At 39.6% G+C, this 17,569-nt stretch overlaps 1 protein-coding gene across 3 annotated transcripts in view; it reads right to left on the bottom strand.

The window, feature by feature from the left end:
- Positions 1-17,569, bottom strand: part of PLEKHG1 (pleckstrin homology and RhoGEF domain containing G1) — a 104,939-nt gene that overhangs the window by 45,231 nt on the left and 42,139 nt on the right. The window contains exon 1 of one of the 3 annotated variants that reach the window (XM_053382165.1): positions 1,307-1,531. The exons of the other annotated variants lie outside the window; for them this stretch is intronic. Within the exon in view, the coding sequence (XP_053238140.1) occupies positions 1,307-1,370 (64 nt within the window). The 5' untranslated portion in view covers positions 1,371-1,531. Of the gene's footprint in view, positions 1-1,306; positions 1,532-17,569 lie in introns of those variants that run through there. 3 annotated transcript variants of the gene reach the window in all.

Below are 17,569 nucleotides of genomic sequence, written 5' to 3'. Positions count from 1 at the left end.
CTCCCCACCCTGTCTAGCCTACTGCCTGTGAAGGCACATACCGCTGATATGCCAACAAGAGACTTTAAACACAAACAAATGCACAGAGTGAACTAGAGAGACAGTGATACAATATCAGGCTGGGAAATGCACTCACAGGTAACTTTAGTACTAGAAACTGTATGTTGCAATATCAAATATGAAAAAATAAGTTTCCCATGGTTAATAATCTAATATTAACTTACATGAGGTTTTGATATCAAGCATGCCACATTCAGGTTTTTGCCATTCATTATGCATTTTAGGAGATGCTGATGCTTTCGATGGTTATGCTTACAGCAATCACTGAAAAGCGCTCTTATTTCTGACAATTTCAAAGGTCAAAATAATGTAGCTTGATAAATCTAGCAGTGCCACATTTGAAACTTCACACCCATTTGCATTCCTTATACTAATTGCTGAAACTACATGCGAACATCTGCATCCCACATTAAAGCACACGATTCATGCTGTTGCCTCCCTGAAACACTTAATTTTAAAATTATTATCCACATAATCAGCATTACACCATTAAATAATTATCATTCATTGCACATGAAATCAAATGTTAATCTGAGCTATTTCCATTCTTAATAATTTAATTAGGGAGCTTTTAAGCAATTAAGGTCATGCTGCTGCACAACACAAGAGTAAAAAAGGTTGCTTGTAAAAAGTTGTAATCAAATTTTATTTGAAAGGTAAGGACGACATGCTCCAGAGCTTGACCACCTTACAGTGCGCACACACTCACAGGTGCTGTTACTGTCACAGAAACTTCCCACACAGATACGGCACTCTGTCCTGAACATAGATGACCTCAAACACCACTTTGCATAGGCAGCATGGGCAGTTTAGCTGCAATGTAATAAAAAACAAACAAACCACAATCATCTTCAACAGTCTTCTAACAGGGCCACTAAAACTGTATTCATTACAGCATACAAAGCAAATTCAGCACACTACACAAATATTCAACAACCCATTCAAGAATTGCAAAACCTGCAGCCAGTGATGGGCTCCTTTCAAATGCCCCCAAATGCCCATAGGAAACTACAAACTCACCCACCAGTTTGCCTTTTGTTTCCCAAGCTCAAATAAGCTACCTGGCTCTATCACACAGTCTTCTGTCATAGCATACAACATGTTTGAGTCCCCAAGCACTGTTCCAAAGGAAAGTCCTCTGCGACGGTATCTCACCACTGTGGAATGTCTTCAATGCTCCTTACGCAGTAAACGGGCAAGCTCCCCTCTCTCTCCCTTATGCTCCCTCGCACAACTTGCAACCTACCTGTGTAATAGAAGATAAATGCTTTCTCCAACTCCGGCAGTTCCTCCAAATCACCTCGCTTCATCACCAAGGTAAAATGAGATGGTCTCGCTAGCCTATTCAGCTCCTTTGGTAGAAATACTGCCTGAGTCAGCTTTCGGCTATCGAAACCCTAATGCACAAAAGGCTCCACAGGAACCTGATTCACAACTTTCTCATTGCCCACACCAAATGCAGTCGTTGGCATCGCTAAGAGCCTTAAATGAAACATGACATCATTCAATTCAGGAACAGGACAATAGACACCACTGTGGGTAACTTTAAATGCACACTTCACTGAGCAACATGCCACTAACTAGTCTCTTTCGGTGGGGGAGGGAGCAGCTCCCAACATTCTGAGTGCTTTCCTTCAACTAGTGATTAACTCTATACAACACTGAGAAAAATGCAAAGAAAATATGAGCTGGGACAGATAAAATCATAAATGTCCTGTTAGTGCAGGAGAATAATAGTTTTAAAAGTACAGAAATAGGTAAATTGATACCCCTGAATTGCACCAACATGTGAAGACAGTTTTGGCATATTAAAAATGGCTGATGCTGCCCTGAAAATTTAACAGCAATATTTTGGCCTTTAACTTTTTATCTGCCCTCCCCCACCACTGCAAAAAATAGAAATCAAAGATTTTCTTTAAATTAAAAGGATGCATTCTTGCTTAAAAAAAATTAAATATAGGACAGAGAGGAGTTTGCATACACATATACCCGATGAAGCATTTACATTTTTAAAGAATATAAAAACATGAACAGAAAACACTATAAATATTTTTAGTATTTTGTTTTTTTAAAAAAATAATTCAAACTGTAATATGCAGCCATACAACAAAATAACACCAATGCCAGGTAATGGTATCAGTAACGGTATCAGGGCACTTATTATGTCCAGTCCAGTTCTGCACTTCACGTTATACCTGGATCAGGTACTTCTAAAATGTTAGTAATATCAAAACTACCAGGCCACAATTTCACAAATTTTAGTCTGTCTAATAATTGCACCGCATACAGATGGAGCACACATCTTGAATGTAAAAGGTCTCCAAAGATCTCATCAAACCATCATGGGTTGTATAGTTTCTGGTACAGTGGTACCTCAGGTTACAGACGCTTCAGGTTACAGACTCCACTAACCCAGAAATAGTACCTCGGGTTAAGAACTTTGCTTCAGGATGAGAACAGAAATCGCGCAGCAGTGGTGCGGCAGCAGCGGGAGGCCCCATTAGCTAAAGTGGTCTTCAGGTTAAGAACAGTTTCAGGTTAAGAACGGACCTCCAGAATGAATTAAGTACTTAACCTGAGGTACCACTGTACACCTATGGGAGATAGCAGTCAAATCCAACAATGCATATTCTTGCTAGTTAGTAAGTTTTGGAACTAACAACCACAGAGGTGTATTGCGGATAGGCAGAGACTCAGACCATAGAAATATAATTGGCAGAGGGCTCTTTATGAAGTCATTTCCCCTCCTCTCTGGAGTGGGAAGAAACAAAGAAGTATTTCATGTTCCCCCCTTCCTTCCTTTGACCAGCAATGAGGGCAGACATGCCCTCTGCTTGCTCCAGCTCAGGCACATGCCTAAGACTGTTTCTACTGTAAATATAAGTATTTTACCTGCATATAGCCTCTCCTATATATTAAAACCCATCCCACAAAACCAACTATCACATTTAGATTTCATAATATGCTCGACCTTGGTCTGACCCAGCAATGTTTTTTTTTTGTTTTTTTAATGTTTTTCAAGCAAAAGTGCATACTCAAACAGCACTACATACATATTGTCTATGCCTTAAGTACTGAGAGAATGTATGTCATACTGGTTTGTAAATTAAAAACCCTATTATCTTGCCTTAGCTATGTCAGCCCTTGGTGACAAGGCTGCATCCACCTTTGCTGCCTTCTACTTTATTCCCCCCACCCACCAGCAGCTGATTGGGGCCTTCTCTAGTCTCCTATGAGGCTCTCCTCTCTGTCTGAAGGACATAGGGGAGAGTTAGCATTCCTTGCTTCCTGTTCCACAGTAGCAAGATAACTTCCATCATCCAACCCCAGTTTCTACAACACCCCTCCCCAATTCTCCTTCATCCACCTCACCTGTCTGAGCCTGCCAATTCATGCCTGATCCTGATAGAGCCTCATGACTGATGACATCACTTCAGGTTTAGGCGATTGACCTTAAAAACTCTCAAGCTGATACAAGATATGAATCAGAGAAATTGAAAACATTTCAAACAATGCACAATGGTCACATAAGGGACGTTGTCTCAAACTGTTCTGTGGACATCTTTCTGCAAGGTACGTGTCAGGGCTCAGGTGTGCTCATTCAGCAGGTCTAAACCGTGCAAACAACTCTGTCACTATGCTGATCTCCATTACCATGTGGTACACTGTGGACCAGAGGTTTAGCACACTGAGTATCGGTTCATGTAGTTTTGTTTTTACATTAAAAGCTTAACTGGCAGCATGTGGAATTCCCACATAGACATGGTTTATTGCAACATTGAAATAAAGTTTTCTTTTTAATCTACAGTAAAGTTACCTTTACTACTATCCAATGTAACGACCTCTGAAAATTCATAGAATTGCCAGAGCAAGAAATGGAAGATGTGGACATTTACAAAAGGATATCCTATAAAGAGAATATTATTTTGTCCAAATGGAATATCAATTTTGTTTATTGCTGCAAGTCTATTATTATTATTATTATTATTATTATTATTATTATTATTATTATTATTTTAAAAAGCTGTCTGTTTGAAATGTTCAGAAATGTATGGTTCTGAGTGCCCCTTTGCCATAAAAATTAACCATGCTTTCAAAAACATATACATTTCCTAAATGCAAATCAACTATAAATGACCGAGGGGGATATTGTGGTCTCAATTTAATGATTTGCAAGCATTAAGTTTCCTACTTCAGGAATCTTAACAAACCATAAATGAACTGCAGTCAACTCAGGATCTTCTAGAGGACATTCTGACTTCTTCCCCAAAGTGCAGGGCAATGTATTAATAACCCTCTGCAATGCAGTGCAATGATTATTTAAACCTGTACATCATACTGCAGAGATTTCTATATAAAACAAAAGCTTTTATCTTGCTGATACGCTAAAAACACAAGTTTTGTATACACATTGTATATACATTGATTCCAGTTTGCAGAAAATGCTTTCTTTCTTACTTTTAAAAGTTTAATAAGATGTTTGACAGAATACTGTTTGAAAATCCCCACCCACCCAACCTTATAGCCAAAATGATTCCAGTTGTGATCTGCAATTTTTCCACTATATTCCAAAGCACTATGGAGGCAAATACATTATCCTTCTAGTAGTAGACTGACAACATCACTGCTAATTCTAGGAGTGCAATATATTCCCACCAATAAGATCTATTTCTAGTTTGTTCTTTGTCAGTCAGCTTATTTTCTTTCTCAGGATCATAACACAGAAATGCTAGAAAGGTTTATTTACACAATGCTTTTGTTATTTTTGTAAACTCTAAATTATGGTTCTGTTCATCAAAATGGATTTTTCCTCCTCTGCAACTTACAGCGAGAGAGGAAGGGCTCCCTCCAGACTTCCTGAAATAGACTTCCTCACTCACCCCTTGCTCAAAAGCTTCCTTCTGTGGAATTCAGTTTCCCCAAACCACCATCATTGGGTTCCATTTATTACCCTACTATTCTTTGAAGTCTGCACAGCTATCACTTCTGCAGCTGAAGAGATAAGCTTTTTTATTTAAATTTTAAAATTTGTACCAAAGACTAGTTTCTCTCTTCAACAGCTAAACTAGGGGTCAGCAAACTTTTTCAGCAGATGGCCAGTCCACTGTCCCTCAGACCTTGTGGGGCGCTGGACTATATTTTTTGCCCCACAAATAACCCAGAGATGCATTTTAAATAAAAGCACACATTCTACTCATGTAAAAACACGCTGATTGCCGAACCGTCCGTGGGCCGGATTTAGAAGGTGATTAGGCCAGATCCAGCCCCCGGGCCTTAGTTTGCCTACCCATGAGCTAAGCATTTAAATGGCCAGTCACCTAGACTTTGCTATTCTTACTTTCCCATTCAATTAACTGCACTTCGGAGATAACTGTACATGAAGACAAAGCAATTGACTTAGCCTCTTCCAAAGAAGATTACTCCACAACTTTATGACAGTTCAAGTCCAGCTTTAGCCTGCCCCTGAATTCAAAACACAGAGACATGTCTTTCTTCCCACAAGTTATCCTTGCATCAGAGTGAATTCAAAGGCTGGTGTGGGGTGCTCTATTCATGCTGGGCAGGGTAGACAGAACTCTCTTGGCCACCTTGTGCAATGCTTTAGAGACATTCGGAAGCACCAAGGTTGATCCTTGCTGCTTGAATGCTGACGAACTTCATAAGTTTGTATGTGTTAAACTGAGCATCAACTTTCCAGCTAGAAAGCAAAGGTAATGTACAACACATGTGCAGTTGGCATTCATGACTACAGGGGTGTTTTGCAGGCATATGAACAAAAGTGGGGGAGAACCTTGCATTCAACAGCTAACTTCCACCCCTGAGGGTTTTTAGAAAATGGTGATAAATACTAAACCAATTCTGACTTGAGGTGAAGGATCACTAATTGTCTCAAAACAAAGCAAAACCCAGATGAAGTGAAACTAACTCCTTCCCTGAATCCCCTTCTCAGCACATTCTGGAATAATAAAAGGATGTGAAGGGTTTGTGGCAACCACCAGTAATGCCCAGTTTCCAATGACAACCAAAACTGGTTGACTCCTTTGGATTAGTTTGCACTTTTAATTAACAGCTGGGCTTGAAGCCTTGCCTCCAGCCTAATTCCTTACCTTACAAGCTTTTCGACCCACTAGCACTTAGGTCAACTCCATTTTCAAAGTATTCCCCACTCCCCGAGAGAAGATTTGGAAAAGATGTTGACTTGTTATGTTTTTGTAGAATACACCCTCCTTCCACTCACATTACTAATGCTCCTCCAGGTAGTCCAAACACAGATGATGGATGAGCATATGGAAAGAAGGGTAAAGATTTTCCTAATCCTGCACAGATATGGATTTGGAATATGGTAACATTGCTGGAACTTATGTATCTTAGGAAACAGAAAAATTGGACAATTAAATTTCTAGAACAAGGGTCTCAACAAACAATGTTTGAGAATGACAAGTTCCTGGATAATATATATGTTTATAAGTTATTTACAATGCTTTATTAATTGATCAGATAAAATATATTATTTATATATTAGGATACTATTTTTCTAAGGTTTGAAATAAAGTAAGGTACGCCTAGGTATTTGTAGGTGGTGTACTCTGTGCTATGATTTTTTGATCTGCTAAAAATGAAGACGTCACATTTTTTGGAATGATTTGGGGAAATCTAGCTCACCAGTTTATCCTTTGCCCATATAACTAATATCAGCATATTTCACATCAGTGGGGAGCAAAAGCTAGCAAGAGAAAGAATTATCTAGGTATATGCTATAGGGAACACTGGGATTGACTGCTATAGCACTTTCCGTCTTTCTTGCGGGTTTTCCACGGGCATCTGGTTGGCTAATACAGGATAGGAAAGCTAAACTAGATGGACCTTTGCTCTGATCCAGCCAAGCTTCTTACATTATTAGGAATCTAGAGACTAAGAACAGAACACTGACTCCCCAAAGCTTTCTCCCAAGAAAATTGGTGGACTCCTAGTTAAATCAGGGGTGGGGAAACCTCCAACTCATGGGACAAAATTGACCTGCAAGGCAATTTCCTAAAAACACACCCACCAGCTGTCACTGGTGATGCCAACTGATAGGTGGGAAGGCAGCATTTAATCCTGCACTGGCGATGGGCACTGCTTCCAGCAGGGAAAAGGATCATGCAGCCAAGGCAGCCATATTTAATCCTTGCTCATCAGCTGGGAAGTGAGGCTTAAATCCCTTAGCAGAAATGCTGTTTGAGGCAGCACACACTTCTTCTTTAAGTCAATGGGCTGGCAGCAGTGGAGCAAGGAAGAGGAGTCCCCCAACCCCGTCACTGACACTGACTGCCCATTTGGTTAAAGAAGTGCAAGCTGTTTCAAACAGCACTGTGTTAAACAAGTGAATGCCTATAAAATCTACAATGAACTAGTTGTCAAGTTCGAACGGACTTAAATATAACTGTCGTATTTACTGTCTTAGGCATAAAGCAGCTAACTGTGCGAAAATAGTTTAAGGGGCATTGGCGAAGTTGCCATTTTTAAATGCAACTGCCCTAAACGTTCATGAATACATTCAAGTGGCACAGGGCTTTGCTGCATTCTTTGCTGATCTTTCCCTACCCCATGGGTCGGCACAATAAAGGCTTCCACACAAAAGTTTCCAACACAAATGAGTAACAGCAAAACACTGACCACACAGAAAGGTCAAGCTGCTCTCATTACGTGTGCACAGCAGGGCCACAGCATGGTAAGCATCAGAAATTTCCCCGCAGATATAAAACACTACACTTTTTCACTTTACATTGTTGATTCTATTTTTTTTGTAACTGAAGGGTGCATAATTAGGAACTTTCAGAGTATATTCATCTATTAGCATGAGTTACATTCAGGAGCAACAGACACAAAGCTTCCTTCCCCCTTATCTGAGGTAATGGACTATCCTGGATTAACTCAATAAACCAGAAATTTACCTCTGTTTTGCAATTTGTAACTAATTTATGAACTGATCAGTACTGAGGTTCAATCTTGCATTGCAAGCATGTTCTCAAAAGCCTTTCCTTCTTGTCTCAAACTTAACACTGAGAGGGTTAGTGGTGGCACAGAAATGTCATCTGTGATAGTGAAGTCAGAAATGGAGCTTGTAATGAGGGATGACTACTCCACATTTATGCACAAATTTGGGTTTCTGCTACCCTGATGTCCACCTTATATACCGCACCAGTTTTCATGTCAAATAAATGAATAGTTTTGCAAAAAAAAGAGAGGGATTTTTCAATTCATAATATACTGTGTGTTATGTTGATGCTACTCCTTCCAAATGACATTTCTGACCTTTAGCTGCTATGGAAACAAGTCGCCTATATAGGCCTACTCTTTCATTATGCAATGATCCATTTTCAAAAGAAAAAAGGGGGTGTCCCAGGCTATCTGTTTGGCAAAAGACACTGAATGTTGAACACTGTTCGTTCTGTCGTAAAGACTTCTAAATGTAAGCGTGATGAACAGTACAAAAACAATGTATAATTTGCTGTACAATAAGGAGGCAGGAAAAACCCTACCTTTGCACACAGGATGCAAAGTGGGGTAATTCAGGCTACGCACAGCAGGAATCTACCATTTTCAGCTGACTGCAATAGGTAGACTAGACCAGGGGTGTCCAACTTCCAAGAGACTGCGATCTACTGGCAGTGATCTACCCATTTGATTGATTGACCAAAGTTGTTGAGCTTTTTTGGGGGGGACTAGACCATTCCTAATATTTTCAATTACTGTTTAGCCTTGCACAATGGAACATGAAATCAGAATAAAATTGCTTTTAAAAATGCAAAATACCATATCCAGATTGGATCTCACAATATTTATGTTCTTTCTGAGTGAAGTAGTGTGTTCAGGGAGGGGTCAGTACCCTCTCACTTTAAGATTAGAGCAAGGCACCAAAATCTTTTCTTCTTTTTTTAAATTATATTTTATTAGTTTTCCATACATTTATACCACATTAACAATTTGCATTAAACTTTTCGGTTTTTGACTTCCTTCGGCTTCTTTGCCAATCATTCAAATTCTAATTTCTTTAAATACACATTTCCAAATTTTAGTATTGCCTTTATACCTACCCCCCTCTTATATTTTGCTTTTTTACAATATTTCTTATTTCTTATTCTGTTACAGAGCTTCTTTAAATGCCACTAACATTATTCTGTTATCACTTATACATTCCCAGTATTCTGCTAATTTTCTCCAGTCCTCGATGAATTTTTGATCTCGTTGATATCTAATCTTCCCAGTCAGTTTATCAAGTTCTGCATAGTCCATCAGCTTCGTTCTCCATTCCTCCAACGTTGGTATTTGTTCTTGTTTCCATTTCTGGGCCAGTAGTATTCTTGCCGCTGTCACTGCATATTGGAAAATTTTGTAGTCCTTTCTATTTATTTCATTGCCAACAATTCCTAAGTGAAAAGCCTCTGGTTTCTTAACAAATGTATATTTCAACATTTTTTTCAGCTCATTATATATTATCTCCCAGAAGCTTTTCACTTTCTTGCATTCCCACCACATATGAAAAAATGTACCATCTTTTTCTTTACATTTCCAACACTTCTTACATGTTTTGTACATTTTTGCAAGATTTACTGGTGTAATATACCATCTATATATCATTTTCATAACATTTTCCTGTAATGCAGTACATGCAGTAAATTTAATACTTTCATTCCATAGTTTTATCCAATCGTTAAATTGTATATTATGTCCAATATCTCTGGCCCATTTTATCATAACTGATTTAACTTCTTCATCCTTTGTATGCCATTCCAACAATATCTTATACATTTTGGATAGGATTTTATATTCATTATTTATTATTTCTATTTTGGTGCCCAAATAGAAATAATAAATAATGGGCATCAAAATCTTTTCTTAAACTTAGCTGCCAAATGCAGAACATTTAACTGATCAGTTTCTATAAGTAAAGTCCTACAAGAAAGACTCTATGACTTTAAAAATATATAGCAGAGAGCACAGGCACCAGGATACATGAACAAGAATGTGGCACCTCTGGAAAGGACAAATGAAAGCTAAGGGCCTGCTACCAATGGAGGAATGCTGCATTAGGCCACTAGGATCATAGGAGTAAACCAGTCAGTGAAATCAACAGGGACGCAATCACATAAATTGTGAGCAATTTGCGGGAAAGCATAGAACTGAAGCAGCTAAAGAAAATACAGTGGATGCTCGGGTTGCGAACGTGATCCATGCAGGAGGCACGTTCGCAACCTGCAGCGTTCACAACCCGCAGTGCCACGTCTGCGCATGCACGGGTGGCGTTTCAGTGCTTCTGCGCATGCACAAAGAGTGATTTAGCGCTTCTGCACATGCGCCGAAACCCGGAAGTAACCCATTCTGGTACTTCTGGGTTCGGTGTGATGCGCAACCCGAAAACGTGCAACCTGAAGTGTCTGTAACCCGAGGTATGACTGTATAGTTGTGCCACATTATGATCATCATACAAAGACTGCTGGAAGTGGTGTCTTGTGTGACCGTATCATAACACATCGTTCTGGCATGAGGAGTTTTCACACTGGTATCAGCCTCCTTCTAGAAGTAGTAATGCTAATTCTGGTTACATCACTGAAGAAATGAGATAATTGCAACTTCTCAACTTTTAAAAGGAAACAAAAAGCCAGTAACTCTCAGCCTGTGCAGACATTTCATTGCTGAACAATGCGGCACATTCACTGCTGAATGAACCCCAGAGCATGGCGAGTCTCTGGGAGGCCACTAGACTGGTTATTATTGCACTAAGCATAACCCTCTCATAAGAGCTATTAGCTGGCATGCTTGGTGGAAAATCAGTGTTTCTCTGGAAGCAGCTGTTAACCACTACCACCCCACTTCAATTCTCCTTTTTATTTAAAAGGATAAGGAATGACTAGGCTTGGCATACTCCAAGTTTTCCATGCAAATTTTTATCTTTTAGAACTCTCTATGCAAATGATATATACAAAATATCTGGGCCAGAATCCAAAGAGTTACTTACTATGAAATAGTTTTGCCCACCCACTCCCCAACTCATGCCATATAACAAACTGTTCTTTAAAGTACCCTATGTTTCTAAAGCAGTTTGTCATGCCATATACTTAAGCTTAGGAAACACAAATCTAGGGCCAGCTGGATGTTTGGAACTGCTTATACAGTCTCTTTGGGTCCCAGACCTGCCAAAATTCAACTTTTTTGCTTTGGTACTAGGTAAAGGTTATGGTTTTTTTAAAAAATTATAATGCAAGAGTGGTGAGCAGAATGAACATGTGCATTAAGGACAGAATCATTTATACAGCAGACTTCAGCTTTGCATTATTTCCAGCAGCAGTTCACAAGGAGTCTAGCTGTTGTACATTTATTTTTAAAAGAGCTTGCCTCTTTGGCAGTGAAATAAGCCAGCTAAGCAGTGACTGCATATAGACAATGCAGCTACAAAGCCACAGATCAAGTTCAGTAAAGCCTGTAACTGTATCCAATTGTTACATTTAATTATACAAACTAATGAGGGAATACATACATTGTATGTATATTGCTTTAACTGTTCAGCACAACAAATAAACACAAAGTGTGGAGTATCCACAGCAAGAGAGATTTTGACCAGATGTGTATGTAAAAGGTATATATGTAGCAGAGATCATGCTAAAGCAAGAGCCCTCTCTTAATTTTTGAACCTTCTGCCTTGCACTGCAGTCCCACCTGTTCAGGAGGGACCCCATATCCTCTGGAAAGAGTTATTGGGGGGGCGTACAGGGGAGGAAGGGAAAAACCAGGTTGGCAAGCTGCCTTGCACTCACACAAGCCATGGAGACAACTCACTAATTAATTAACAATAGAGTTTGGAATGCAGCATTCAAAATCTTCTTGTAACCTTGCATCTAGCGAGGAATGCTTTGTCTGGAAGCAAAAAATGGCATCCTATTATAGTTGCAAGGATTGTGGAAAGCACCAGACAAAAGGATTATGGCTTAATTTGTAATTCCAGAGCCCTTGGCTTTGGTCAGAATTTATTAGCAGAACAAACTGTCATTGAATGTGTGCTCCATCTGCTTCTTGTTACCTTCATTCATGAGACTGCCATCTAAAAATGATAATTTTAGAGTAATTTTTTCCATATACATACAAAGCTTGATAAAAATTCAAATGTCTCTTTAATATGATTGGTAAAGGACATTAACCCTAATGGGACATTGTAAACGTAAGTAGTTTTGTGATACCAAACTCATTATTACCACCACCAGTGTAAATGCTTTCCCTAAAACCTTAAATGATATAAATTATAAACATCTGCATTTCCTTTACATATGACATCTCCTTTTTATAGGGCACTAAGCGTGCCAAAATGGGGGCAACAAGCAAAGTCATCATTTTGACATTAGCCATTCTGACCTCAAGATGACAGTCAGGATCTAAGACCCTGATGCTGATGCAGAACAAAGTGTGAAAAGGGTTCACCTCTGCCTGTCCTGAGACAACTGCACTGAGAAGTACAGTGGAGGAAAGTATCATGGTGGCAGGCTCAGGGGGGTTTTTGGGGGGGGGCAATTGCCCTTCATTCCTCTTTACCAAGTTCATCAGGTAAAGGAAGAGGAAAATGGACACCTATCCTCACTAAGCAGGAGGTAAGAGGTGGCTTCTCTCTTTTGGAAGGCCGGGCAGATTGAACATGCGTCTCTTGAAATTGACTGAGGGTGGTTGGAGGAGCTGAATGAGGTTTGAATGTTTTTAGCTAAGTTAGTTGAAGGCAAACTGATTTGGAAGGTTGGGAGTTTCAGAAAGCTCAGATCTCTCTCTGACTCGAACTCAAGTTTGTGACCTTGGGCAAGTCACTTGCCATTCAGCCTCAGTAGTCTGCCTTCTGCAGACCAGGTAGTGCAGTAGCAAATGTGGGATCAAAGGGAGCAATTGAATGTTGAGCCCCCACCTCTGCCTTGCACTCAGATTGTAGTCTTGGGCTATTCCATTCAATGCCACAAGCCAAAGAGCAGTGATACCACCCCGAAAATATTTTACATAGCTTTCAACTAAAAGGAATTGTCATTATGAGATGGCTGCATTTATCCCCAAGGATATCTAACTCCTTTGGAAGAAACTTCCAAGATATTATGTGAGGACTGAAATGCTTATTTCTGGACATTTATCAGGTTACTTTCCTAAGCTTTGGTCACCCCAAACCCCTTATCTATTTTCTTAGATTGTTGACTCTATAACACACACACACACACACACACACACACACACACACACAATAAAAGCAAAAGCAAAGCTGCTGCAGTGTGTTTATAACCTTTTTGAATCTATAAATATTACAAGCAATAGGACATTGTTTTCATTTATTTACATCCTAATCCATGCAAGTTAAATGGGACTTGTTTCCAAGGAAGCAAGCCCGGGACTGGAGGCTTTAGGAAATCACAAGAAAGCAGGCTATGAAAAGGCACAAAAGCTGAAGCTCACAAAACACAGTTATATTCATTTTTGAGCAAAATCCCTTCAAACGTGCTTAAGACACACAGTTATAAGAATGCAACACAGTACGTGTAAAGATGCATAAGAGGAGAAAACAGACACAGAGGAGAGTTAACAAGAATCAAAGGAAGTACAAGAAAAGAATTGCTTACCCTACAGATGCTTCCTCTGCAACAAACAAGCTCATTTTTCACAGGGCTGGATGGGTAAGCCTACCCACACTCCATTAAATCAATTGTTCATTCTGCAAATTGGCTTAAGGCTGCTCTTGGGCATTTTATACATAGAGATGCAGCTGCCTAGAAATGCATCTGCAAAGTGAGGCATAAACAAACACCACCACATTCACATACCAATGAGAGAGAGAGAGAGAAAGAGAGCGCACACCCACAGGATCGCTAATGAATTCTCCGAAAGAACCAGCCTAAATGGCTATTCACTGAAAGGTGTTCAACACAAGATTAACAAGTGGCTAAGAGCCACCCTCTGGTTTTGATTTTTAAAGCTGCAGTTTTTTGATACCACTGCTGGCAACCAGCCATCACTGCAGGCCTCAAAAAGTAGTGGAAAGCTTAAAAGGGGGAAAGAGCCTGCCGGGAAAATTCTTCTGAGCCTGCAGCTCTGCAGCACTCTCGTTCTTTACAATAAGGAAGAGCAAGAACCCTCATCCCATCGCCAGTCTTTCAATGCAAACTCTAAAAAGGAAATGTAAGGAGGTCTATGTGACGAATCACTTAGCCCAGCTCTAATATAGTAAATATTATGACCTGAGTATTCTTGCAAGGTTTGAACATGTGGGCTACTCTTAAAAATAAAACCACACACACACACACACACACACACAAATATCAAATATGCTCTCGCCAGCAGCAACATGGGTAAAACAGGGGAAGAGATTGAAGATAATAAAGCTAAAGAAACAGATTTTCTCAGGCATTTCTTCTGACTGTTTCAGGAACTGACGAAGGGGAAGTTCCATAATCAAAGATCAACAGCATCAACCATCAAAGAAATATTTATATTTTACATACATTGCAATTTATGGACAACCACTTGTTTCAGTCTGACATTAACCACAGTCCTTTATATACACAATGTAAATAAGGTATGCTGGGCTAATAAAACGAGTCCCCTTTCCCTTAACAAGGAAAGACACAAACCTAATAAATATATGGTTTTACAATATAAATCACAGTGGAACAGCTTTCCTTTCATATGTTTTACAGTCATGCATTTCATTGCTTAGCTCTGTCTATATTTTAGAATACTCAGCTTTATTCTTCTTGGAAAAATTATCTGTGTAATTTCCCTATTAACTTTTATCTTAACGGCTGTCACACTGAAAGAATTCTGTAGAAGGTTTTAGGAAATGTGAGTTTAGGTTAGTTTCCAACATATTAAATTGCTGTGATTTAATGTTCTATATGTCTTGCGAGTCAAAGAAAAACCAAAAGAAAAAATCCTGTAAAACACTAATGTCTTGTGTATAGATGAAATCTAAAGTTCAGCACTGAGACTTGAAGAAAGTTTCCAAGTTTCAGTAAACTGGTCCTAAGACAAGTTTATTTGAAAGTTCTTTTGCTTGTTACATTTGCTGGAAAAGTGGGGAGATAAATAGTTGACTTTAGGTGGCAAAAAAACAAAGTCAATGGTAACTTTTTAGAGAGTGTTAGACTAAGTCAGCCTTGCCTAGCCTGGTGCTCTCCAAATGTTGCTGGCCATACTGTCTGGGGCTGAGGGAACTTTTAGTCTAAAACATTTTGTTTGATGACTGCTGCCCATGTCACAATCTCAGAATTCCAAATCTGCCCAGGGTGCCCAAAAAACCAGAGAGTATATTTCCACAACCTGGTTTAGTCCATAGGAGCCAACTCCTATGGGCTGAGGTCCCATTGCCCTCCATAAAATATTTGAGGGGGCTGCGCCCCTAAGTTGATGGGCATTGCCATTCAAATGGTGTGTGTGTGTGTGTGTGTGTGTGTGTGCTGCATCTTGTGATCAATTATACCTGGGCCCCCCAATATTTTATTGAAGTTGGCACAACTGTATAGAGAGGAATGTTGTTGTTGTTTAGTCGTGTCCGACTCTTCGTGACCCCCTGGACCAGAGCACGCCAGGCACTCCTGTCTTCCACTGCCTCCCGCAGTTTGGTCAAACTCATGCTGGTAGCTTCAAGAACCCTATCCAACCATCTCGTCCTCTGTCGTCCATTTCTCCTTGTGTCCTCCATCTTTCCCAACATCAGGGTCTTTTCCAGGGAGTCTTCTCTTCTCATGAGGTGGCCAAAGTATTGGAGTCTCAGCTTCACGATCTGTCCTTCCAGTGAGCACTCAGGGCTGATTTCCTTAAGAATGGATAGGTTTGATCTTCCATGGGACTCTCAAGGGTCTCCTCCAGCACCATAATTCAAAAGCATCAATTCTTCGGCGATCAGCCTTCTTTATGGTCCAGCTCTCACTTCCATACATCACTACTTGGAAAACCATAGCTTTAACTATACGGACCTTTGTTGGCAAGGTGATGTCTCTGCTTTTCAAGATGCTGTCTAGGTTTGTCATTGCTTTTCTCCCAAGAAGCAGGCGTCTTTTAATTTCGTGACTGCTGTCACCATCTGCAGTGATCATGGAGCCCAAGAAAGTAAAATCTCTCACTGCCTCCATTTCTTCCCCTTCTATTTGCCAGGAGGTGATGGGACCAGTGGAATAGGATTCTCTAAAATTATACCCTCAAACCTGAGTTTTAACCAAGCTTAGCAAGTGTCACAATAGTGTACTTAAACCAGGAAGAGAAGGGTGGGATGCTATTTTCTATAATCACAAAATAAACCTTTTGTATTCAAACTAAATAAGCCACCAGTGTTTAGGCTAAACATATTTGATAGAATTATTACAAAAGTAACCCAAAGAGAGAGAAATGTTTGGATATTACATTCAGGGCTATTTTGTTGAGAAAGAAAAAAAGTGATGACTTTAGATAAGAATCATGTGGATGTCCCAGCACAATCCTGTGCTGGAATGTTAAGACCATCACATTTTTCTTTCCTCAGTTCTCAAATATATTCAGTAATTATTTTAACCTGAACTTTGTGTGGCCTTAAATGTAAAAAGCAAGCACACAGAACAGCTCTACTCAGTGCTATTTGGGTGGTATAATAAATAGGCATGATACTTGAAAATATCAACTAATTTCAAGCTGAGGTCAGGAGGAAGCTCCTTGGCAAATAAAAATATATTGCATCATTACATGCTACATTGTGATGAAAGATTAATGACAAATCCAGTCCATGAGGGATTGTTGTTTGAGGAGTGACACCAGACAATTAAAAATACTCAATTAAGAGATTAAAATGACTGATCCCATTTTGATTCATACCATAGATTCAGGTTCTTTAGTCTGAACAGGTAGAACACAACACACTGCCATTCAGCTATCACTTTAGCTGATTTAAAACTGGTGTTTACTTATTCTTTCAAATTTTCAATCCATTACCTAAACTGATGGACAAATGTATTATAAGAACGCAACAAAGGCAAATAGTCTACCTTCATACTTTCTTATACTGTTCAGAGTAATCTTTGTCCAATCTTGTGAATGCAAGATGCAATTAGAATTAAAATAAATCAGATGTAAAAGCCATTACCAGCAAAATTCCTCAATGACTTGTCACAGGAGCCTTTCTTAAACCTTGACGTGACCTCAAAAAAGATGCTTGGTCTTGATGACAGCACCATTTCCTTAACACGAGAAGGCTTTTGGGAGCCTTCACAGTGATCCTAAGCGCATGACTATCACCAACAAGGACTACCAACAAAATATAAGTCTTACCGTTACTTGTTGCAGGGGTGGGAACATGTAATTTTCCAGATGTTGATGAACAACTCCCACCAGCTCCTACTCTCGGTCATGTTGGCTGAAGCTGCTGAGAGCTAGTATATAACACCTGGAGGCCCACAAGTTTCCCATCCCTAGACTATTGAATGGCCATGTTCAGCCAGTCATATCTCAGCTCATTCAGATAAGATGTACAGGAACCTCTTGACCC

The sequence above is a fragment of the Podarcis raffonei genome, chromosome 3 (genome assembly GCF_027172205.1).
Source record: "Podarcis raffonei isolate rPodRaf1 chromosome 3, rPodRaf1.pri, whole genome shotgun sequence".
In the NCBI taxonomy this organism is placed as follows: domain Eukaryota; kingdom Metazoa; phylum Chordata; class Lepidosauria; order Squamata; family Lacertidae; genus Podarcis; species Podarcis raffonei.
Note: the sequence above shows the minus strand (reverse complement) of the source record. Positions and strands in the feature narration are given on the sequence as shown.